This window comes from Bubalus kerabau, chromosome 23, assembly GCF_029407905.1.
Source record: "Bubalus kerabau isolate K-KA32 ecotype Philippines breed swamp buffalo chromosome 23, PCC_UOA_SB_1v2, whole genome shotgun sequence".
NCBI classification, from domain to species: Eukaryota; Metazoa; Chordata; class Mammalia; order Artiodactyla; family Bovidae; genus Bubalus; species Bubalus kerabau.
Window position 1 is genome coordinate 1,063,767 of NC_073646.1, and position 24,854 is coordinate 1,088,620.

The 24,854-nt window shown below is 53.8% G+C and overlaps 2 protein-coding genes across 2 annotated transcripts; both read right to left on the minus strand.

The window, feature by feature from the left end:
• Positions 1 to 2,342: 2,342 nt before the first annotated feature.
• On the minus strand, positions 2,343 to 19,909 carry LOC129638133 (interleukin-9 receptor-like). The gene is made up of 11 exons (XM_055562701.1): positions 19,852 to 19,909; positions 19,689 to 19,763; positions 16,611 to 16,695; positions 13,869 to 13,967; positions 12,989 to 13,444; positions 12,732 to 12,910; positions 12,155 to 12,300; positions 11,642 to 11,843; positions 11,108 to 11,213; positions 9,786 to 9,870; positions 2,343 to 6,710 (listed from the first exon to the last, which is right to left on the minus strand). The coding sequence occupies exons 1-11, from the start codon at positions 19,907 to 19,909 to the stop codon at positions 6,369 to 6,371; spliced, it is 1,833 nt and encodes a 610-aa protein (XP_055418676.1). The 3' UTR covers positions 2,343 to 6,368.
• Positions 19,910 to 21,899: 1,990 nt separating this feature from the next.
• POLR3K (RNA polymerase III subunit K) lies at positions 21,900 to 24,724 on the minus strand. Its single transcript, XM_055562534.1, has 3 exons — positions 24,540 to 24,724; positions 23,387 to 23,474; positions 21,900 to 22,501 (listed from the first exon to the last, which is right to left on the minus strand). Exons 1-3 carry the CDS (start codon positions 24,648 to 24,650, stop codon positions 22,374 to 22,376), a joined length of 327 nt encoding a protein of 108 aa, XP_055418509.1. The 5' UTR covers positions 24,651 to 24,724; the 3' UTR covers positions 21,900 to 22,373.
• Between the last annotated feature and the right edge of the window lie 130 nt (positions 24,725 to 24,854).

A 24,854-nucleotide genomic window follows, 5' to 3' on the forward strand; every position in this document is an offset into this window, starting at 1 on the left:
TGGAAGGAGCTCATAATAGAAGACTCCCTTCCACTCCCACCACATACACGACATCGCCTTCTCTGGATGAAGACCGGCCTGGGTGTGGCTGGTGGTGGTTCATTTTGCTTGCCCCACAGTCTCTTCCACTCCACATTATTGTACTGTATCCACTTTTCATCACCTGTCACAATTTGCTTTAAAAACAGAACGTTCTCCTTATGTTTAAGTAGAGAATCACATGTGAAATTAAGATCAAGGTTTTCTTAACTTATTTGGAACCCAAACATTAAAGTGATTAACATAACCGAGCTGGTATAAATGATGTTTAACAACTGATTTGGATATTTTGAGTATGCCCACTGTCTCCCTTGTGGTGTAACACAGATCATCCTCAAAAAAATCTCAACTTGATCACTATCAACCTCAACTGGTCTACCCGACTGTGGGGCATCATCCAGCAAGAAATCTCCAGCACAAAACTTCACAAACCCCTTCTGACACATTCAACAGTCACAGCACCTTCTCCATACACTGCACAGATCTGTTTTGCATTTCTGTTGCACTTTTACTTTTCTTAAAATAATAAAGCATAATATGCTGAAAATGTTGCTTTTCTCCTTCCATTTTCATTACTAACATGACTGCACCAAAAATCTACCAATTTTGGGAAGCTATTTGTAAAGGCATGCTGGTATGACACCTGTCACATTACAATCTAATAAAATTGCTTCTTTTGAATGAGTTAAATACAACTAAATGCTACTCGAGTCACTGCATGGAGAAAAACAAACTTTCTGGTCAACCCAACATTTCATCTGATGTAGGATTTCAATGTCTAACAGAAAGACAGTATTTCACATACTGTTACAACTTGCTGTTCTGTCGTGTCTGACTCTGCAACCTCATGGATGGCATCATGCCAGGACTCCCTGCTGCCAATCAAATTTTGACTTGCTTCAGAAATATTTCATGATGAGTATACTTCCATTAAAAACCAGAATAGTAAATTTTTAATAAATTCTGGTTTGGGTAAGTTTAAAAAGAATGCCATGCACCCCTCACAGGACAGAGCCCAGTGGCTTGGGGGACCCGTGCTGTCCTCCAGGACACAGCGCCCAACATGCCCACTCACAGTTCAGCAGCATCCAGTTCACTCCCTCAGACAGTCCTAGTGAAGCTCTGAAATTCAGTGTTGTGATTATTCAATGTCATAACTTAGAAATTCCAACTGAAGTAGAGCCCACCAGTCCTGTGCCTTGATCGGAAAATGGAGAACAAAAAGCAAAGTAAAAGTCAACCTAAGTCCACTGACTCCCTGTTTCAAGAGTGCTGTGTCTGAATGCCTTCGTGCCCCCAGATCCACACACAGCGATTCCGAGGGCAGTGGGCGGGGCCGCCCTTGGCAGACGACAGGTCATGAGGCGGGGTCCCCAGGAGTGGGGCTCGTGCCCTTATGGAGGAGACAGACCCCAGCCCCTCTCCTCCGTGTGAGACACAAGGAGAAGTCTGCCACCAAAAGAAAGCCCTCACCCTGCCAGGCTGGTACCCCAACCCAGACTGTCAGCCTCCAGAGCAACGAGACATAAATTTCTACTGTTCACGGGATGGGCTGCCGTCTGCGGTAGTTTGTGACGGCAGCCCAGAGGGGCTATGGCAATCTCAGCAGGAATGCACGGTACAACCTGGGATCTGGAATCTAAAAAAGTTCCAATAGCACCGCAAAAATTAAAACCCTGAAGTATAAAGCTTACAAAACATATATATGCACGCGTGCAGAAGACAGTGAAACTCAGGTAAGCACAAACAAATTACAAAATACAGAGCTCTTCCTTGCTCACAAGCAACGCACTCAACGTTGTTAAGAGGATCATTTTTTCCTCCCAAACATATTTGACAAATTGTTTCAAAAGCTAAAGGAGATGACAGAAGACTAAACCCCAAAACTTATCATAAAGCGATAAAAATGAAGAGTGTGATGCTGGAGAGCAGAGAGAGACGTAGAACAGAACAGAAAGCACAAAAATAGACCCATGTGAATCCAGTCAAGTGACCAGTCAAAGGGACAGTTTAACAGAGAAAGGAAGTGTGTAACAGAGAAAGGAAGTGTGTAACAAAGGAAGTGTGTCCACAAATGGCCAGGAAGCAACTGGAAACCATGTGGGAAAATGAACGTAGATACAAATACTCTAACTCACACACACAAAAAATTCACTCAGAATGGTCTGTAAACATTAATTTTTCAAATGCAAAATCATAACCATTATAGAATAAAATCTATATAATATTGGGTTTGTTATGAGTTTTTAAATAAAACACCAAACACTAGTCCATGAAAGAAAAAAAAATGTGATGCTATTAAAATTGTAAATGTCTACCTCATGAAAGACCCTGTTAAAGAGAATAAAAAGAGAAATCGCAGGGGCTTCCCTGGTAGTCTGATGGTGGGGAATCCACCTCCCAATGCAGGGCACACAGATCCCATCCCTGCGCCAGGAAGATCCCACATGCTGCACGGCGGTTCTTCAGGGTTCCAATTTCTGCACATCCTTGCCAACAGTAGCTTCCTCTTTCTTTTCTTTTTATAGTAGCCATTCTAATAGATGCGAAGTGGTATCTTGCTGTGGGTTATTTCTGTTTTTGTTTGTGTGGGTTGAGCCGTGAAGCTTGCAGGATCTTAGTTCCCCAACAAGGGATTGAACCTGGGCCTTCGGCAGTGAAAGCACAAAGTCCGAGCCATAAGCCCACCTGGGAATTCCCTCTCACTGTGGTTTGTCCACTTCCCTGATGGCTAGTGATGCTGAACATCTTTTCACGTCTTTACTGGCACCAGGTTGAGCAATGACTTCTTGGGTATGACAAGAGCACAGGCAGTAAGATAAAATATAAATAAACTGCACTTCACAAGCACTTAAAGCTTTTGTGCTTCAAAGGATACTCTCAAGAAAGTAAACAAACAACCTACAGAATAGAAAAAAATATTTGCTAATCACAAGTCTGATAAGCATCTTGTATCCAGAATATACAGAGAGCTCTTACAACTCAGCTACAAAGGGATAAACAACCCAAATTTAAAATGGGCAAAGGACTCAAGCAGACTTTTCTCCAAATGAGATACACAAATAGCATGAAAAGCTGCTCAGCATCATTACCTGTCAAGGATACACAAATAACAACCACCATGTGGTACCACTTCACATCCATTCACTCGCTCGCTAAGTCGCTTCAGTCGTGTCCGACTCTGTGCGACCCCATAGACGGCAGCCTACCAGGCTCTGCCGTCCCTGGGATTCTGCAGGCAAGAACACTGGAGTGGGTTGCCATTTCCTTCTCCAATGCATGAAAGTGAAAAGTGAAAGGGAAGTCGCTCAGTCGTGTCCGACTCTTCATGACCCCATGGACTGCAGCCTACCAGGCTCCTCCGTCCATGGGATTTTCCAGGCAAGAGTACTGGAGCGGGGTGCCATCGCCTTCTCCATCCATTAGAACAGCTGTTATCAAAACAACTTCATTCACAAAAGGAAAAAAAAGAAATGAAAAAAAAAAAAGGACACTAACAAGAGTTGGAAAAAATATGCAGAACATGGAGTCAATAGTACACGGCCAACGAGAATGCAATGTTGCAGCCACTGAGAAAAACAGTTTGGTAATCCTTCAGAAAGATGAGCATAGAGCTAACACATAATCTAGCAAGTCTAAACCTAGGCATACACACAAAGAATTGAAAACAGGTATTCAAACAAAAACTTATACAGTAACTTTCATAGCAACACAGTTCCCAAGAGTGCAAAGGCAGAAATAACCCAAACATCTGTCTAAGGACGAGCGTGCAGCCTGTCCATAGACTGCCCACTACAATGTGGACAGACGTCAGAACCACTGCAGTAAAAGGGAAAAAAAAAGAACACTAAAGGCCGTGTATTATACAGCGCCATTTGTATGAAACATCCACAGTAGGTAAGTCATAAGCCAGAAAGTGGACTCGTGGGGGCCAGAGGTCACAGAGAGGGTGGAGAGGGGAGTGGGCGCTTAGGGGGCCTCCCTTCAGAGTGAAAAGCAGACAGAGGGGCCAGCTGCACATAGGATGATGCACTGAGTGTCGCTGCCGCACACACTAGAAAACAGTTAATTTCACCCGATGCAAACTCTACCGCATCAACGGCCAGAGAGAGAGCGCCCTGAGCCCCGGGCAGCCCCCACCTCGGCCGAGCCTCCAGGGCTGTCCATGGCCCGGCTGCCGCGGGACCTGCCAGCCACCCTTTGGATGCTCGTGCCCCGGCCACACTGTCACTCAGCTCCTCCCTCCGGCAGTTTCCTCGTCAAGTTCCAGGCCACCTTCCCTGCCTCCTTCACAGATGCATGCGGATCCGGGACCCCTCATCGGGGCTCATGGGGTCTCAGTGTGCAGTTGCCAAGGGTCGTCTCCCCAGAATGGGTGGAAATGAGTGTTTCCTGAGCCTCGCTGTGTATAGGCAGCTGGCTCAGGTCGTCCTGAAAGGCAGGCGTGGCCCACCTACAACCACCAGCCTCTAAAAGCGGCTGCTCACTCAGGCAAGAGCAGGACCAAGTGTGTGAGTCACATGAACACCGTGCCCAGCCGTCCAGTCCTGCGGGGCTCAGGTCCACGTGAGCTGCAGGCGCCACACAGATGCTGTTATAAATACACCGGCCTGGGGCTCCCCAGGGCCGGCTCCAGGAAGTGGATGCACGCTGGTATTTTTATCCTTGGTTAGAGCAGAGGGTGCCTGCGCCTCATTTCCGTCCACACACGTCCACTCTCTGGAAACTAAAGATACACTCGGGGTCCTGCCTGGTCCCGCTTGTCGCTCTCCACAAACCTCAGGGCTCCACAGCACGCAGTGGGGCGGGGTGGGGGGCCCTGTCTGAGCCAGAGCGACCTGTGCCTCAGGACCTGGGGAGGCTTTACTTCTCTCTGCTCAGACCACAGGGAGGTGCCTCTCCAGCCCAGCACCCAGGAGACAGGCCTCCATCTATCCCACCTGCAATACATCAGCACCTCCAACCTCAGGGCAGGTCTGGCCCAGCCCTCACTAAACAGAGAACCCCAGTGCCAGACCCAAGTCCCACAGCCAGGAGGGACAGGGTCTGTGTGTGAAGCCAGGGAGTGTGCTAGGGAGGCCCCAGAAGCACCCCGGCACCCCGGGGCCAGCAGGAATCCAGAGACGTCTGGCAGAGGCAAGGACACTCCCCAGAAAGGGGAAGTCCTACCCCAGCACCTGATAACGTGACCTCTTATAGAAATAGGGCCTCAGCCCATAATTCAGCCAAAATAGAGCACGTCTTTCAGGTCAGCCCTGATCCACTGTGACGACACTGGTGTAAACAGGGGCTCTGGACAGAAGGCAGGGCCCTTGTGAGGCTGGAGCTGTGCGGCCTCGAGCCAGGAATCACCCGAGCCAGGCACGGCCTGAGTCAGGTCATCGCTGGCACCCCTGCGGCCGTGATTCCACACTTCCGGCCCCCAGAACTGCGAGACCACCAATTTCTGCTGTTCTAAGCCACCCAGCTCACGGTGCACTGCTGCGGCAGCACCGGGCACAGACAGGCGCCCTCTGCCCTGCCCCCTGCTCTCCAGACCACAGGCAGGGGGATGGGCGGCGGGCAGGGCCCTTCACAGACCTAGGCCACGGCGGGCGGTCACTTCTGGCCCTGACCCTCAGGGCTCCGGCCACAGCTCACAGCTTCCTGGGGCTCCTGGGAGGATGAGGACAAGGAGGAGCGGGGCGGGGGGGCCCTCCCTGAGCTGGTCACTGAGCACCCCCAGAAACCCCGGGCAGCAGACCCCAGCTCCCCTCTATGTCCTCTGGGCCCATCCCCCAGCCATCAGCAATTTGAAACGGCCATCCATCCCTTTTAATCTCAGTCGGGGAGGAAGCCCAGGGAGGCACAGAAAGCGGACCCTCAGCCTCATCGCTGCGTCTCACCTGTGTCCACGGGGCCCAGACTGGCCTCGCAAGGGGCAGAGGGCAGAACAGGCTGTGGGGCCGACACCTCGCTTCTCCGAGCGGCCTGGGGTTAAGCCCGGAAGCAGGGAGGGAAGTGGTGGATGGGGGCCAGGATGGCAGGACGCTGAGGGCAGAGGCCCAGGCCCACAGGGGTGGGGTTGGGGGGAGAGCCCGCCTGCCTCCACCCAGACCCGACACCTGACCACCACATGGGTGGCCCTGCGCAGGAGGTCCAGCGCCAGTCAAAGGTCAGCTGCAGGGCTGCTGCTGGTCCACGAGCCGCAAGATGGACAGGCTGCAGCACCGCGGGCCTGCCCACACAGCACCTCCCGGCTGGGAATGCAGGCTCGACCGGTCACAGAAAATGCCACTAGTGGGGGGTGGGGGGCTCAGAGCTCCACGTGCTTCCTGGGAAGGCGGAGGTCAGCTCCCCGCAGAGCAGTCCAGGGCGCAGTAGTCGCCGCTGCTGCCCTCGCACTGGGGGGGCACCAGCCGGGGGCGGCCCACAGGGGCCCAGTCCTCCTGCGGCAGGTAGGCGGGCGGCGGCACCCCCCACTGCACGTGTTCTGCCGGCAGCACACCTGCCGGGAGGCCGGGCCCAGGGCCGCCCTCCTCCTCCAGGCCCGCCGACGGCCAGGCGTCTGCTGGGTCACAGTGCAGCAAAGCAACAGCCTCCCGGACACGGGCTTCCAGGAGGGCTCCTCGTGGGGGGCCGGCATGGTCCCGGCCGGCCTGTGGGCTGGCTCCGGGGGCCCCTATCCAGGTCTAGAATAGAGCAGAGGGAGGAGGGCAGGCCTCAGGAGGCATATTCAGGACTCAGCATGGGAGCAGCCGCCCCTTCTCCACGAAGCTCTCCAGACAGCCACACCCAGAAGCCCAGAGCGCCCTGCCCACCCACCATGGGCCAGCCCAGCCTCGGCACAGGGCCCCCTCCCTCCACACGCCCCCTGCATGGGGCCCAGGGCTCACAGAGGCCTAAGCCAGGGTGTGGATATGGGCCAAAGACAGTGCTGCCCCTCACCCCAACCCCACTACCCGCACGCACACACGCACACACGCACGCGGTGCTGTTGGGCCTAACACCTCTGGGCCAAGGTCAGCAGACCTGGACCCCTCTGTGGGACCACAGGAGGCCCCCCACCTCCAAAAGGAAGCTGTTTCGGCATATAAATCAACGAAGTTAGAACACTCCCTTTCACCATGCGCACACACACAAAAATTCAAAATGACTTAAAGATCTAAACATAAGACATGTCACCATAAAACTCCTAGAAGAGAACATAGGCAGAACATTCCCTAACATAAATCATACTAAAGTTTTCACAGGTCAGTCTCCCAAGGCAACAGAAATAAAAATAAGCAAATGCAACCTGATCAAGCTAACAAGCTTTTCCACAACAAAGGAAACCATAAAATGAAAGACAACATACAGACTAGGAGAAAATATTCGCAAACAATGTGACCAAGAAGGGATTAATTTTTAAAATATACAAACAGCTCATACAACTCACTAACAACATCAACAACAACAACAAAAAATCATAAAATGGGCAGAAGCCTGAAAAAGACATTTCTCCATAGAAGAAACACAAATGGCCAAGAGCAATGCTCGCCATCAATAATTATTAGAGAAATGCAAATGGAAACTACAGGGAGGTACCACCTCACACTGGTCAGAATGGCCATCATTAAAAGCTGAAAATAGGACTTCCCCGGTGGAACGGTGGATAAGAATCCACCTGCCAATGCACAGGACGTGGGTTCGATCCCTGGCCCAGGAAGATAGCACATGCCATGGAGCAACTCAGCCTGTGCGTCATAAGCACTGAGCCCGCGTGCTGTGAGTTCTGAAGCCCACGTGCCCAGAGCTTGTGCTCCCCAACAAGAGAAGTCACCGCAATGAGAAGCCCACGCACAGCCACACAGAGTCGTCCTCACCACAACCAGAGAAAGCACACACACGGCAACGAAGACCCAGCACCAACAAAAATACGTAAATAAGTAAAAAAAAACTACAAACAATAAATGCTGGAGAGGGTGTAGAGAAAAGGGAACCCTCCTACACTGTTAGTAGGAATAAACTGGTCATCCACTGTAGAAAACTGTATGGATGCTCCTTAAAATAAAAAAAATAGGGCTACCATATGACCCAGCAATCCCACTCTTGGGCATATATCCAGACAAAATTCTAATTAAAAAAGATACATGCATTACCATGTGTAAAATTAGACAGCTGGTGCAACTTTGCTATATGAGACAGGGAGCTCAAATCTGATGCTCTGTGACAACCTAGAAGGGTGGGAGATGGGAGGGAGGTTCAAGAGGAAGGGACATGCGTATATATGTGTGTATATATATATATATATAACTGAAACCAACAATATTGTAAAACAACTACCCTCCAAATAAAAATACGTATTTTTTTAAAAAAAGATATATGTACCTCAATGTTCACTGAAGCATTATGCACAATAGCCAAGACAGAGAAACAATCTAAATGTCTATCAATATGTGAATGGATGAAGAAGTGTGTGTGTGCGTGTGTGTGTGCGCGCGCGCACGCAATGGAATATAACTCAGACAGAAAAAGAATGAAATAATGCCATTTTCAGCAACACGGTTGCAATCATAGATTACCATACTAAGTGAAATAAGTCAGACAAAGACAAATACCATGTGAAATCGCTTATACGACACAAGTGAACATGTCTACAAAACAGAAACAGGCTCCTGGACACAGAAGACACTTGTGATCGCCAAGGGGGTGGGAGAGGGGTATTCAGGGAGCTGGGGGCTAGCAGACGCAAACTCTTACATACACACCGCATAAACAGCAAGGTCCTCCTGTAGAGCCAATACCCTGTGACGAACCATCATGGAAAAGAATTTTTTAAGAAGCTGTTTCCTACATGGGACCAGGGATCTCCATCGAGTGCAGCATACACACCTTCCATCAGAGAGCCAGTCCGTGGCTCCAGACCACGTCCTGGGGGGTCTAACTAACCCCCGGCGGCTGCTGTGCTTCTACAGGGAAGGGGCTGGGTGCCTACAGCCCAGAAGGGGAGTTCAGGGTAACCTTTACCCCACAGCCCTGACCAAGGCCTCAGCTTTAAGCTCCAAATCATCTCTCTCGATGACAATCTTAGAAACCATACTTTCTGTTAAGAGAGAAAAAGGCCAGGAAGAACCCAGCTATGCAGAGCCAGTCAGCGGACCCCCGGAAGCTCCATCCTCTGACAAAGCAAGGGGCCCAAGACAGTGAGACCAGAGACCACCCATGGAGCTCCCCTGCCGCTCCTTCTGCCTGTGGAGCAGGAGCGCCCGGCCAGCAGCAGGGACCACGGGGCCGCCAAGCTGTCCTGAGTGGCCTGTGAGAGCCCACGAGGGCACCATGACAGGGGTGGGAGGCCAACTCATCACACCAGCCAGTGGGCCTGGAGGGGCCAGGCCCTCCACAGCGGCCACCAGAGTAGCCCAGGGACCAGGGACGGCTCCAGGGCAGCAGAAGACGCAGCCCCCGGCGCTGGCACCTCAAAGGGTCGCTGCAAACCGAAGAGGCAACGTCGCAAGAATCTTCACATTTTCCCATCAGCAATGAAATCAGAGACACAGGAGGAAAAAGAGCTCAGCAACACGACAAAGCTAATTTTTCTTCTTGCTCATTTGAGTCACAGTGTGTATATACCTCTACATATACTCTACAGGCCATTGTATACACTGAAAAAGCTCAAAGCACTGACAAAGGCCCCCAAACCTCATTGAAGCCCACATCCTGGGGAGGCCGGACATCAGGGCACCCCGGCCCCACCTCAACCAACCCTGGCCCGCAGGGTCACAAACCTGGAAGTCCCCGTTGTGCACGCTGTACAGAGGCTGGAAGAATGGGCCTGGGGACGGCACATCCTTGTACAAAGCTGTCTTCATCCTGCAGCCAGGAGACAGCAGTCAGAGGCTGCAGAGACCTGGGCCAGGGGCTCCTTGCAGCCCTGCTCCAGCCGTCACTGCAGGGACCTCGGCTCCTTCTAGCAGCAGGCCCATCCCTGCCCTGTGTGCGCTCTCCCCTCACTGGGTCCACATCTGACACGTGGTACCTATGGCCCTTGTGCAGGTGACCCCACAGAACTGAGTTATACCAAGCCACGCAGCGGAGGTGCCCAGCTTTGTCCTCAGTCTGAGAGGGAGACAGCACCTCCAGGAAGTCCGCCTGATTTCTCCCTGAGCATCTAGCCACCCAGGACCCAGTGGTCCTCCCCTGAGGACGGCATACTGGGCTCCAATCCAGCAGGTCCAGGTCAACCTCAGCAGCCTCCCCGGGGGCCTAGCCTGATTCCTCACACCAAGGCTGGCCTCAGGGGGCACAGGTCACATAGCATCCACCTGCACGTCCCGTCAGTTTCTATTCCTGAGACCCTGGCACTTCCCTCCCCTTGGCTCCATCTCTGCTTCTCCCGCCAGCACCCACACTTGCCTCCGTCTGGACACCGCTGCTGGTTGCCCCGCAGGCCTCCTCCTCACTTGTACCACGAACTTCCTCTCTCAAAACATCAGCCAGGTCACATCACATGTGGCCAGGCTTCAAGGGCTTTCCTTTGACCCAAGGAAAAGCCTGACCCCTCCCTCGCCCAGGCTCTCTCTGTCCAGTCGCCTCTCACCCTCTCTGCTCCCTGTCCATGCCCGGCCAGTCTCCTGTGGGGCCAGCCCTGCACCCTGTCACCTGACCGTGTGATGGCTTGTTTCAGGAGGGCCTTTGTGTTCATCTGGATCTCAGCAGCATCCCCCAGGGCCGGGGACAGGGGCCCATGGAAACCAGACGCCCAGCACTGTGCCCACAGAACCAGGCAATGGGCTGGCACCTCCAGAGGCAGGAGACAGGGCTCAGACCACAGCACGGTGTCCAGGGCTCCTGGGGACATACTGCCTACCACCCCCATGCACATGGCAACTTGGGAACTCCCCGCTGGTCCAGGGCAGAGGCCTGAAACCCCTCCCCATCCAGGAGCATGCAGGGAGGGGCTGCAGGTTTGAACCTTCAATGCACCGTTGACCCCATGCCCAAACACACACACACACACACACATGATCACACGCACACAAGCACACACTCCCACACACGATCACACGCACACAAGCACATGCTCTCGCACACATCCCTGGCCACCCACCTGGGCGACAGTTTGAACAGTAAGTAGGTCAGGCTGCTCAGCAGGAGGAAGAGGGACACAGCGACCAGGGTGCTATCAGACTGCCCCAGAGCAGGGACCAGGCGACCTGTGGCGAGAAGGACCAGGGCTGTGTCCCTCTGACTCGCCAAGGCATCCAGCCGAGCGCCTGGGCCACAGGGGAAGTACCGGACAGGCCCTGGAGGTTTGTTTCAAGCCTGCAAGAGCACCTTGGTGAGGCACACACCCCTGGGCCTGGCCTTTTCCATCCACAGGGTCAACAGAGTCTGCGATCCTTCAGGACCTCCGTCCACGGGGTCAGCCAGGCCGCCCTAAGCAGACGAGGCCACGCCCGGCTCCACGGACAGCAGCGGGCCCTGGCGTGCAGCCTGGGGCCACAGTTGCTCCCGGGAGACCCCCAAGCTGACCCCGTTGACCACCTCAGAGAGAGGGGGTAGGAGGGGGAAAGGTGGGACACTCGGAGGTAGGCAGGGGCCCCACCCAGACCCCGGGGGCAGCGGCCACAGCAGCGCCCACCTCGTCTGGGGGGAGCGGCAAAGCAGGCAGGCTGGCTCCAGTCACTCCACACACCCTCGTATCGCTCCTCCTCCGCCACCTCGCCCTCTAGGGCGGCCATCTGGACGCGCAGCCGGGCCTCATAGGCAGAACCAGGGTCCAACTCGGCGGCTTCAAGTTTGAGCCAGGTCACCCCAACGATGTGATCCTTGTGCCGAGCCCACTGGGGATGAGGACAGTCGGGAGATGCCAGTGGTGAGACTGGGTCGTCAGCCCTAGAGGACACGCACGCGGGCACACTGTACGTCCACACGCTCACGTGCATTCACTTGCGTGCACACTCATCCACACAGGCAGGCGCTGGGAACACGTGCGCACACACACAGGCACACTCACCACTCTGCACTCACATACTCTTGGCTCTGGTCACTGCCTTCCTCGTAATTCCAAGGTGAAAGCACCCTGGGTGGGAAGAGCAGCATCTCCTGCTGCTTCCAGGAGAGATGGGCCCCAGGGTAGGCAACCCAGCTTTACCTCCCAGGCTTCCTCCTGCCTCTTGAAGGCCAGCTCATAGCTGAGGAGCATGGCCAGAGGCTCCAAGGCAGGACTGACGCTCCAGGTCAGGACACAGTGCTCAGAGCTGACGTTGCTCTGCAAGTCCGAGGGGGGGTCCAGCTTCACTGAAACAGAGCAAAGCCACGTGAGGGTGTGTGGGTCAGCACGCCCAAGACTGGGGATCAGAAAGATTCCCGGGAAGGATGAGGGTGTGACCAAGGCCCTCTCGGAGCAAGGCCTCCCTGGGAGACTGGGACGAGACAACCCCTGAGGCAGCCAAGGTGCGTCTCAAATCTAAGCTGGTGTGCCTGAAGTGCATTTCAAGGGACTCACGCTGCAGCTCCAGCCCCAACTCAAAGCCTTGCTCCTTCATCCTCCTCCGGACCCGAGCCCTCCAGCAACCAGTGGGCCCGCCCCTCGCCCCCCGGTCCCCACCCGCTGCAAGCCCTGGATCTGTCTGCAGGGACTGGGCACACTTGACTGGGTGGCGGGGGTTATGGGCGGTGGGCTCTGTGGCCAGGGGGTTCCCAGCCAACACACCCGACCCAGGTCTCACCATGTCTGCGGGGCAGATACTGTGGATCCACCAGGCTGACCTGCTCCTTCCCGGAGATGTGGTGGTGGAATGTGATGGTGAAGTTGTCAGCAGGCACGAGGACCTCCTCGGGTGGCAGCTCCACGGTGCACATGCCGGCCCAGAAGACACACTTGTGCTTGCTGCCCGGCACGACGTTGCTGGAAAGGACACGTGTGGGCACCAAGGGACCATGGCCCCCCAGCTCCCTGCCCTCTGCCCCCGCTCTCCAGCCTCACCTGGTGAAGAGCAGCCAGGAGCCGGCCCCCTGGCCTGGCGCTGGGCCAGGCCAGTGGCACTCAATCCTGAGGATGTTGTTATTGTAGCAGGTGAAAGCCCCAGGCCCCGGCCCTGGGAACAGTGACCATGGCAAGTCCACCGTGGCTGCCTTGGGGCAGGGCCAGGGGAGGGGGAGGGCCTGGCGCTGACCCCCTGTGACAGGGCAGGCCTGAGAGAAGGAGCCCCGAGGTGACCACGGTGGGGCTGGGCACCCTAAGGGGACGGGCTCTGACCACGCGCCCTGGGTGGGGAGGAAGCCCCAACCGGTCTGCAGAAGATGGGCACCCGCAGCCCAGACCCTGCCCCGCTCTGCGCCCACACCCCCTGCACGCCCTGAGCCAGCCCTCACCTCCTCTGTCTCCCAGGACAGGGACCCCCAGGCTGAGCCAGGCGCAGAGCAGGAAGCAGGTGCCCGCCTCTCGCATCAGAACTTCGCTCTGCAAGGTCCAACCTGGAAGAGGCTGGGCTGAGGGGCTGTGTAGAGAGTACCCCTCGCCCCCGAGGTGGCACTGTGGGGAGGTCACTTCAAGCAAGTCACCACCCGCTCCCTCATCCCATCCCATGAAGGAGGCTGAGCACTGCAGGGGAGCGGCACCCACAGGAGCTCAAGCTCAGGCCTCCCAGGTCTGAATCAGCCACGTGTCCAGGTCTGTCCAGCAGGCAGAGCTCTGAGCCTGGGCCCCAGGCCCCTCCTGCAGGGGAGGCGGGTTGGGGGAACACGGCTGTGGATGACAACTGAAGGCAGATCTGCTGGAGGCCCTGGTGTCACACCTGGGCCAACTGTGCAAGGTGCACATCCACGTGAGTTCCCACCAGAGCCACGAGAGGCGGGGCACTGACCCCAAGGCTCTGGCCCAGGACAGCAGGGGAAAGGCAGGGGGTGTCCACACGCCCGCCAGCACCTCCCACACTGTTGCCACAGGCCCGTCCTGAGGAGCCCTGCAGGGGACAGCACCCCGGGGCGGGGCTCCCAGTGCTGGATTCGAGGAAGCACCTTGGGGTGAGCAGGCTGCTGACGCCCTGTCACCCCATTTTTGCAGCCCCAGATGGTACACTGATAGCTCCTTCGCAGGAAGCAGGGCTAGCCTGGTTATGCAAGCCTGATGGGTGATAAGGACTCAGAAAAGTAGCAGACAAGCACAGACCGCAGCACGGAAGCACTCAGAGCCCGCACCCACTCTCCCAGCAGCAGACGCCCACCCCACCCCCCGCAGCCTCCTCATGGACCCACAGGACAGACCCCTGTCGGATCAACAGGCAGGAAGACCTCACCCGCCTCTGGACTGAAGCATCACCTGCCACAAACAGCTGGCAGTCACGGGGGGAGGGAGCTGGCTCTCAGGGAGCCTGAGACGGGGTCATCGGGAGCACCAGGATGTTGAGGGGGGGCCGGGAAGCGGGCACCAGGATGTGGGGGGCATGGTACTTAGGATGTGGGGGGTGGGGCACCTAGGATGTGGGGGGCAGGGTATTTAGGATGTGGGGGGCGGGGGGCATTTAGGATGTGGGGGGTGGGGGGCATTTAGGATGTAGGGCAGGAAGAAGTGCCAGGATGGTCCCAGGGAGGCCCAATCACACCCAGAGGAGACAGGTCGCGGGGCAGCCGCAACGCAGGATGAGGCCCCATGGGAGAGCGGCCCCACATGCCCGTCCGGCGGGAGCCAGGCCGACATCCCCACCCGGCTCGTCCCTTCCCACTGGTCCATGGACACAGCCTTCAGCAGACAGCACTCTAGCCCCTTTTCCCAACCCCATTTCCTCCCTGGCCTCGGGGTCAAGGTCTGGCCAGATGACCTCCAGCCCACAGCCTGCCTCCCGGCTTCCCGCCCGCCCTGAAGTCGTGGGCTGCCATGCAGCTGGACCTCTGCTGGGACCTCGCAGGGTCAGCGCCCCAGGCCTCACCAGGTGAGACGCCCGCAGGGCGGGGTTTATGCCGTGCACCACACCCTCCAGATTGGCTTCCTGTCCCCTTTCACACAGTCTGTATTTTTTAATGGGAACAGACTATCCCTGCCCATCCCAGGGCGTGGGATGGAGGCTGCGGTTGAAATGGCACTGGTCCACCACTGCCCTCACTGCGGGAGATGAGGGAGTCCAGAGGCTGGCTCCCGGGGCAGCTTGGACCTGGGGGAGGCGGGCCTGAGACACAGCACGAGGCAGGAAACGGGAGCAGGACCCGGCGCCCCAGGGTGAAGGGCTGAGGACCCTGCTGGGCAAGGGCAGGGAGCGGGGCGGTCAGGGCAGGGAGGCCACCTGTCCTGGGATGGCCGAGCCGGACAGGCACCTGCCTCAGGGAGGTGGACGTCCCGGGACACGGAGAGGCCAGGCCAGAGCCAGGGAGAGATGCGGGCGGGATGCAGGGGCCTTGGGTGGACAGGGCCCAGAGAGCAGGACCCAGGACAGAGGGAGGAGGGGGCTGAGGCTGGGAATGCCTCGGGAAGAGCTGCTCACTGTCACCCCCCAACCACCAACCACCCCCCCCCACCCCCACTCTGTCGCTGCCTTCCGCCCGAGGCGCTGTGCATGGCATGGCTGGAAGAATGCAGACAACGGCCTGGGGTTCAATGAGGGGGGCGCTCTGCTCCACCCGCGCCCACACAGCCCTGCCAGCAGCCCGAACTGGCCGTCGGCAGCCCTGGCATCAGGCTCCCCCAGGGTGTCTGATTCTTGCTGCGCCCTCCCACCTGCTCCTAACTGAAGAGACATCCCGACCCTCCCCCAGGCCTGCCCTTGCCTAGAGAAGATGTTGTTAACGGGGCTCTGGAACATTCGAGCACAAGCCCTCTTCCTCTCCATCTTCTTGGCTTCATAGCCCTCCTGGAAGCCTGCCCTCTCCTGCTGCCCTGCCCACAGGTCCCATGGGGGGTCCACAGACTCCTCTTCAGACCTAAAGCCCCTCAAAGGCATGGACGAGAGCAGAGGCTTTACCAGCCCCAGGACTGAACCTCATCTCCACTCAGTCGTCCGAGAGGAGACCACCTGACCCCAGAACGCCCACGCGCTGCCCCCAAGAGGTCAGAACTACCCTGGCCCTAAGCCTACCCTGAACTCCACCTGACGAGCTCAGTGCCAGTCCCTCTGCCCAGTGGCACCCACGATGCTCACAGGCCAAGCCAGGATGGCCCACCATTCCTACAGCACATGTCTGTCGCCAGGAGATGCCCAAGGCAGGACAGAGTTGATGAACCAAGGTGGCCTCCCAAACGCCCTGCCGCCCTTCTGAGTGTGGCCCCCAGGCTCCTCCTGAGCTCAGGGCTGGCGGGCCACCTGCCCTGTCCCCCAAAGTCCACGCTGACTTGAGCAGTGGAGAACCCCAGGCGACACTCACCTCTCCAGATGCAGCTGCCGGCACCCATGGCAGGCGTGATGCTCCCCTGAGACCTGCAGGTGGCTTGTCACCCAGCCGCCCCTGCGCTTGCAGCAAAGTCCCTCTGCCTGATTCAGGAGATAACCACCGACCAGTGACGTGAGCCTCGCGCGGGAGGCTGACACAGGCCGCCCACATCTGAAACCACGAGCCCAAGAGCACGGCAGCTGGCCTAAGAGGGGCGAGAGGGGACCAGCACCCACCATAAACCCCACCTTCCACCCCCAGGGACAGCAAGCTGCCACACGTGGGCCTGGGGGCCATCCATCGATTGGCGGGTGAGCGGGGCTGCTCCCTGAACTGGCGCCGGGAGGCGAAGACATGGACCAGGTTCAGAGCAACGCCTGTCTCCCAGGCTGCAGCTCAGGCAGTCCCTGAGCGCCAGGGTGGGTAGAGAGAGTCAAACCTCACAGTGCTGCAGGCTCGCTTAAGGAAGGAAATAAAAGATAGGAGCCCCCGCCCCCACCTCCAGACGCCCCTGTGGGAAGCCAGGCACAAGGCCCTCCAGGCCACGTCTATGCTCCAACAAACTCTCGTTTAACAGTCACCTTGTTGCTCCGGCTCTTTTCAAATTCTTTTCAGAGAAAAGAATTTTCTCTGAAAATTTTCTTTTCAAATTTTTCAGAGAAGCCCATAAAAAGCTACCTCATGCCTTTACTGGTGGTACAGATCATGGTTTAATAATCCTGTTGGTGGACAATTTCACTGTTGCCCACATCTGCTATTTCAATTTAATAGACATACAACACTGCATTCGTTTCTGGTGTAAACATGCCATTTTAAATGAGTAATTCCAGGCCTGGATCTCTAATCACCAGGATGAGTTCTGTACAAAAAAAAAAAAAAAAAACAATCTGGAGCAAACTGTCGGGCCTAAGACCTCACAACAGATGCTGCCAAGCAGCCCTCTAGAAACACACGGACTTCTGCTCCCATCAGACATGTAAGGGTGCTTGCAGTCCTCACCAAACGCATTTGACAGCAGTCTTTTAAATCTTTGCCAATCTGATAGGCAAAGACGTTTCAATGTTGTCTTAACTTACACTTCCTTGGTTATCAGTAAAGATAAGCATCTTTTCATAAACTTATTGACTGTTATGTTCTCAGGGGTGCCAAATAAGGTTGCACTTTAGCATGTCCCTGTGCCTGAGTTTACGTATAAATGTGTTTCTGTTTGTCTGTTCTGTGCATTAACCCAGATGAGGGGAGATCTGGAGACACCAGAGCTGCAGCTCTCTGGAGCTGGAGAAACCAGGACCCACGGCAAGATGGCATCAGAGGCTCAAATCCATGACACACCTTAGGAACGACCAGGGACATGATCACACTTCTAACATTTAAATGTTGATCATCTTGGCCCCTTACACACTTTTATACTCACTGGTGCCATCCCTGCCCTAGTATCCTTATTAAGAGAGCTTCCTTCTCTCTCAGGCTAGAACTCACTCCCTTGAGACCAACAGACCACACACCAGCCGCACACGACCCACAGGACAGCATGCAGGCTACAGAGACGGGAGAGCATGTCACAGACACTGAGATGCGTGAAGGCCACTGCCTCTGCTCAAGAAATGTTCCGATGCCACAGCCTGGCACCCCACCACCTCCTGTAACACGCAGTTCAGTTCAGTCGCTCAATCGTGTCCAACCCTTTGTGACCCCATGGACTGCAGCACGCCAGGCCTCCCTGTCCATCACCAACTCCCGAAGCTTACTCAAACTCATGTGCATTGAGTCAGTGATGCCATTCAATCATCTCATCCTCTGTTGTCCCCTTCTCCTCCCGCCTTCAATCTTTCCCAGCTTTACAAATGAGTCAGTTCCTTGCACCAGGTGGCCAAAGTATTGGAGTTTCAGGTTCAACATCAGTCCTTCCGATGAATATTCAGGACTCATCTCCTTTAAGATGGACTGATTGGGTCTCCTTGCAGTCCAAGGGACTCTAAAGAGTCTTCTCCAACACCACAGTTCAAAAGCATCAATCTTTTGGTGCTCAGCTTTCTTTACAGTCCAACTCTCACATCCATATATGACTACTGGGAAAACCATAGCTTTAACCGGACAGACGTTTGTTGGCAAAGTAATGTCTCTGCTTTTTAATATGCTGTCTAGGTTGGTCATAATACACAGAGATAAACAGAAAAGCAAAATCTGCAGATGGAGAGAAAACCTCAGACACAAAGACAATACAACCAGGGCCACTAAGTATCTCCCGAAACCCAGCCCCTCGAAAGACAGGCCCAGAGAATAACAAGCGCCGCTGGTCAGACATGCCCTAACGACGGGACACATGGAGCTGCATATGTCCTCATACCTGAGGAGGAGGAGCAGCTAGGGGGCAAGCCCGCCCCCTCGTTAGAGAACTTGTGAGTTAACACCAGTTACAACAGAAAATGCACAGGTGGTCCCATGGTTAGGACTCTGCGCTTTCACTGCCCTGCACCCAGGTTCGCTCTCTAGTCCGGAAACAGAAATCTCACGTGCTGCACCTGAAGGCCATAGATAAATTAAATAAACAAAGAATAAGTTTGTATATTTGCAAATGGTTGGGGAAAAAATAAAGAATTACATGCCATGTGGAATGACTATGAAATTCAAATGTCAGGGTCCACCTTCTGGAACACCGCCTGTGCGCGCTGTCTGCAGCGGCCCTTGTGCGCTCACGGCTCAGCAGCGATCTTACCAGTGTTTCAAGCCCACAGTGTTTCACAACGCTTCTGCTTGCTTGCTTACACTGCACACCCGTCATGCCACAGTAAGAGGACAGGGCTCCGAACGCCTGTCTTTAAGGCGCAGGGCAGTGCGAGCTACTGTGTCAGCGAGCTGGATGGCAGAGGAGCGCCGCGCGACGACACTGCAGTGGCCGACATCACCAGCTAAGCACTCCGCTGGCGTGAGTCTCAACACAAAACAGAATTCCTTCACAAGGAATAAAAATGAGGCAATGGAATTAAATTTTCCAGGGACCCATCGTTAACCCAGGAAGGAAAGCCTCTGAGGGTGACTTAAAGGTGTCTGATCACAGAAGCTGAGGGAAGCGTGTCCAGAGAAGATGCGTTTAAGACCATCTGTTTTTGGTCAAGAACAGCTGTTCTGAAAGCTAAGGACACTGGGAGCAACGTCACGTCAATTAAAAATGAGGCCGATAATCTGAAGCGCCTTTCCTCGGCTCTCGATGGCTCCAAACGTCACTGGACCCACCCTCTGCCGCTTCCGCGGAGTCAATGCCTCGACACTAAGCGGGGAAAGGCCTGAAGAATGAGCTTCTGGGCACAGAGCAAGGAGCAACTCACGTGGGAGCACTCGCAAAGCCGAGAAAATGTGAACGCGCGAGAACGGCACCTGGAACCTGCTGCCGAGCATCACGGCTGACGGGGGAACACAGGTGCAGCGCGCGGGTCCACAGTGGGCAGCCTCGGGGAGGACACGTCCACAGGCTGCAACTGCACTGCTCACCCGCAAACACGCTGCGGACAATACCCGTGTCTCTCACCACCGGCAGCTGCTGACCCATCGGCAAGGTCACCGTCACCCACATCTGCCCCCCGCCCTGAACCAGGGTGAGGAGACGCACACGTGCAACTTTAACAAGCAACACCAATTCGGTTACACAAAATGGTGTGCGTTCCTTTCATCAAGGGGCTCGTGTAACAAACGCTGCAGGTTTACATTCTGAGCTTCTCTGTAAGAGCTCGCTTCCTTGTGTCTTTCTTGATTGTGACTCCTGACCCACAAAACCCAAAATACTGACTCTTTACAGAAAAAGCTGTGAACCCCCGAAGTAGACGATTACTATCTTCGTTTTACACAGGAGAAAATGAAAGAAGTTTAGCAACTGACAGGCAGGCAGGCTAACTTCAGCGGCCATGACCTTCACCGCTGACCAGGCTGCCCCCAATAACAAGCGAAAACAAGAACAGACCCCTGAGGAAACATAACTGATGGCATCAGTTCAGTTCAGTTGTTCAGTTGTGTCCGACTCTTTGCGACCCCACAAATCGCAGCACGCCAGGCCTCCCTGTCCATCACCAACTCCTGGAGTTCACCCAAACTCATGTCCATTGAGCCAATGATGCCATCCAGCCATCCATAAGAAGATACTAAAGTAACACCCACAGGACAAACACATATTTGCAAAAACAGTGCCAACTGTTCTGAAACAGAAACAACTGGAGACAATGGGCTCAGGATCTGGTCAACGTGTTCCAACAGGAAAATACATATGCAATCCATAATCATTTCCAAAAAAAGATTAATAATTTCTCAAAAAGCGGACTTCCCTGGTGGTTCAGGGGTTAACAATCTGCCTGCCAATGAAGGGGACATGAGTTCGATCCCTGGTCCAGGAAGACCCCACATGCCTGGGGCAACTGAAGCTGTGTGCCAGCACTGCTGAGGCCGGGCTCTACAGTCCACGAGCCACGCACCCTAGAGCCCACACTCTGCAACGAGAAGACTGCACACAGACAAAAACAAATGCAGAGAATTTAAAATTTCCTGAATTATACAAATTATACAAGTTATGTAAGACAACAAGTTTCAGAAAAGTAAAAATCTGGGATTTTCCTGGTGGCCCAGTGGTTAAGACTCCACGCTCTCAATGTAGGGGGACAGGTTCAGTCCCTGGCTGGGGAACTAAGATTCTGCAGCTACACAGCAGGACAAAAAAGAAAAAGCAATAAAAAGTTGGAAAAAAGCAAGAATCTGTATAAAAGACTTAAATTTAAGTCCCATTATTTCATAAGTGAAACTTCATTATTAAGCGATTTGGCACAGGGAACTATATGCAAAATCCTGTAATAAATCATAATGGAAAAACATACAAACCAGAATATGGATACATATATATGAATACATGAATATATATGTTCATATATGAATATATGAATACAATACTCGTGTGTATGTGTCTATATATACACATACATATAACTGAATCACTATGCTGCACACCAGACAGTACTACCACATCATAAGTCAACTACAAAGTGAAAGTCACTCAGTCGTTTCTGACTCACTGCGATCCCATGGACTATACAGTCCATGGAATTCTCCAGGCCAGAATACTGGAGTGGGTAGCTGTTTCCTTCTCCAGGGGACCTTCCCAACCCAGGGATTGAACCCAGGTCTCCCACATTGTAGGCAGATTCTTTACCAGCTGAGCCACAAGGGAAGTAAACTATAATTCAACAAAATAAAGAGAGAGATTTGGAAGCAATTAAATTTGAGGCCCTGAGCAAGAAACAAATCTATCAATAACCAAAATCCTGCCCCCATGAGCCTAGTGTCCTTTTTCTCTTTAGAGTAGAAAGATGGATACAGAAAGTATTAAAAAACATACAATCTAATAAATGTACTGCAATTCTAGGAAACAAAAATACAAATAATAAATAGAAATCCATGTTATTATCAATTCTGTAACAGTTTGGCCCTAAATAGAGCAGTCGGTTTGGGGATTTAAGGTTTGATGTCTACTTCTTAAGGCATTTAAAACACTGAGAAGGTGATAACAAGACTGTTAACTTTAATTAAATATTCAGGATAAATTTTGATTAAATAAGTTTGCAATTAACAGTTAAATACTGAGGGGCATCTAATGTACTAAACTAATAAGTTTTACTTTATTAGTTGTACAAACAATGTAAATATTGAAGAGTGTTGGCTGATGGCAGGAGAACACCAATTGCCCAATATACATAAAAGAGGAAGAACAGGACCTTCAACAGGATGCACTCAGCTATGGATACTCCTGTCCACACACAGCATGGGCAGAATTTGGACATCCTGGACATCAAGGAGTTAATCTGCCGACTGGGAGGCAGGCTATACTTCCTGACCCCCTGGGCAGCCACCCTTAAAGGGTCAGCTTTCCAGCACACCAGCCAAGACCCTCAGGACACACAGTTCACAATCGCAGCTGGGAATACACCCTGGGCAGTAAAGCACGCAGACGCTGACGCAGCTGGGCCATCCTGGCCTTAGTCCCGCCAGCGGTGTCCACACTGGGCGTTGCAGCACTTGTAGAAGGTGGTCATGGGCTCATCTGCAGAGCGGGTCTGAAGCTGCATAAAATAGGCTCGAGGATGTTCACACTTGGGACATGGCTCTGGCAACGAGAAGAACAAACAGTGACCCACGTTTACTAAAAAAAAGAAACGATGCTCACGATCAACATGCTTGTTACAAGTGGACGTTTCGTGAAACACAGCAGCAGGCACTCCCCAGCTCGACTGGTATCCCTCGCCTGGGGTGCCCTGCAAGGTTTTCCTGCAAGGGGCTGTCATTCCCACTGTGCTCTCACAACTGAGGGAAGGAGACTTGTGGTCTTGATTGTACTTTTTTCTTTTTTAATTTTACTTTCACCAAGATTTCAATTCAAGAACCTTGCTCTTGATGAAAACGCCTTCAAACACTCAGACACCATTTTGGTGTGTAATTCACCTCCCAGTGACAAATTCTGCCCGTGCCAGAGTTTTACCAGAGCAGATCTGGATGGTCCCCTCTGAGGTAAAAAGACAGTACTAATCACACTAAGCTCCTCCTCCTCTCTGGACTGGTCGTGCTAGGGCTCTCTTTCCTTCCTTGGTCACATCTGTCGCTATCAGAAATGAATCAAGACTCAATCCTTACTTTACGGAATATTTAGGGCAGTTTAATATTCTTATCTTTGACTTTAAAAAAAACGATATTAGAACAAAATCCTTAGACTAATTTTTTAATTACTCCAATCAGCATCAATATGAGGTCACCCTGAGACTCTAACTCAGGTCTGAATTACTCCAAAGCTTGTGCCAATACTGTTTGCGTAACAAATACGTCAGAGAAGAAAACAGTTTCTAGTCTCAGAAGCCCACTTGATACATCACTCTGCTATGCAGTGGCACAGCCAGCGGCCTCATCCTTACCCACAGCTCGCGGCCTCATCCTTACCCACAGCTGGCGGCCTCATCCTTACCCACAACTCTGAAACAGAAAAGGTTTTCCCTCTCACCTGCAGTAGAGTCAACATTCTCCCAGGCAGCTGCTCCACCAAGCACATCATCCACTTCTTTCAGCTTTGGATACTTCCGATTTGTTACCTAACAAACAACAAACAGCAGGTCTTCAGACTCTCCCAGTAAGTGAACAGTACAAAGCCGGGTCACCAAACCATGCCTTCAAGTATCACCCCAGACTCTGCTTCCTGCCTTCAACACGAAGGGAGGAATACTAAACGAAAGCACAGTTCCTGCTGCCACAGAGCAGGAATCTCCATGAGAATCCGGAGGATCCACAATTGGGATGATCCAATAAACAAGATTCTGTGAGGATTGGATGAAGCAACAGAGCAGGAAGGGGGAAATGGCTCTGGCGTGACCCTTTTGTTCTCCCACCTCTACAATACTTGGTCACTGAAATAAGAGATCCAAAGACGACTAAGGCCAAAGTGGAGCACTTGGCGGGTGGCCCAGCCACTCTTCCCAGACAGAGGTTTTTCTAACTATTTTCCAAGTTTTACTAGCCGTCCTTGAAATGTCACCCTTCACAATTTCAGACTCTAAACTCCCACAACACAGCTACATGGTGGAGCAGTATATAAACATTAAGAATGAGGTAACACCAGCGTGCTCTACTTCTAAAAATTATTAAAGGTGTTCTAAAAAGGAAAGACGCAATATCGATGGAAAGTAACGAGTTATAACACAGTATGCACCATTCCGTAATGAATATCCAATATATTCCAGATGTTCAGACTAAACTATAAGAGCGAACAAAAACTGAAAAATGCTTGCCCTCCTACAGCCTATACCCTAGTGTTAACAAACATGGGGCACAAGTAAATTATAAACCGCAATGGAAGGCAAACGAGTCCTATTAAAAAAATAAGATTAGGAGAAGAAAGGCGAGGTGGACAAAGAGGCTGCAACTTTAAATAATCCTTCGGGTAAAAGCACGAGCGACGAGTGACACGGGTACCGAGGGGAAGAGCGACCCGGGCGCAAAAGCCCTACACAGGGCCCGGGAGCAGTGCGTGGCTGGCGGAGGGCCTCGGGGCGGCCGGCAGGGCCCGCAGGACGCCGATCCAGGCGGGGAAGGAGGCGGGGAAGGCCCGGGTCGCGCGGCCGCCTCGCGAAAGCATCGGCCTCCGTGCCGCGCGCGCCCACCTTGCGCGTGACGTTGTGCACGTAGGGGCAGGTGTTGCATGCGAAGCGGTGGCAGCGCTGGCCCTCCTCGACGATCAGCCCGTTCCCGCAGCCCGGGCAAAAGAGCAGCATGGCCGCCACAGGCCCGGCGCTCCCGGCAGCGCCCGCGGCAGCACTGCGCCGGCGTTCTGAGGGCCCCTTGGTCCCCGCCCCGCCCCCTGCCAGCCCACCAATAATCACGCCGCCTCCCCGCCCCCAAGTACAGCAGTGGCGGGCCGGCTCCCAGTAGCTCATCTCTCATTGGTCCTCGAGTGGCCCCGCCCCCGGCGCCCCGAA

Coding starts and splice junctions, on each gene's coding strand:
- LOC129638133 (XM_055562701.1), bottom strand. CDS start 19,909: ATGGGTCAGCAGCTGCCGGTGGTGAGAGACACGGGTATTGTCCGCAGC. Junction 13,968..16,610: donor GCTGTCCCTGGGGGTGGAAG/GTGGGGTTTATG, acceptor TGTCCCCTGCAG/GGCTCCTCAGGACGGGCCTG. Junction 6,711..9,785: donor TGCACAACGGGGACTTCCAG/GTTTGTGACCCT, acceptor GCTCTATTCTAG/ACCTGGATAGGGGCCCCCGG.
- POLR3K (XM_055562534.1), bottom strand. CDS start 24,650: ATGCTGCTCTTTTGCCCGGGCTGCGGGAACGGGCTGATCGTCGAGGAG. Junction 23,475..24,539: donor TGCACAACGTCACGCGCAAG/GTGGGCGCGCGC, acceptor GTTGTTTGTTAG/GTAACAAATCGGAAGTATCC. Junction 22,502..23,386: donor GAATGTTGACTCTACTGCAG/GTGAGAGGGAAA, acceptor TCTCGTTGCCAG/AGCCATGTCCCAAGTGTGAA.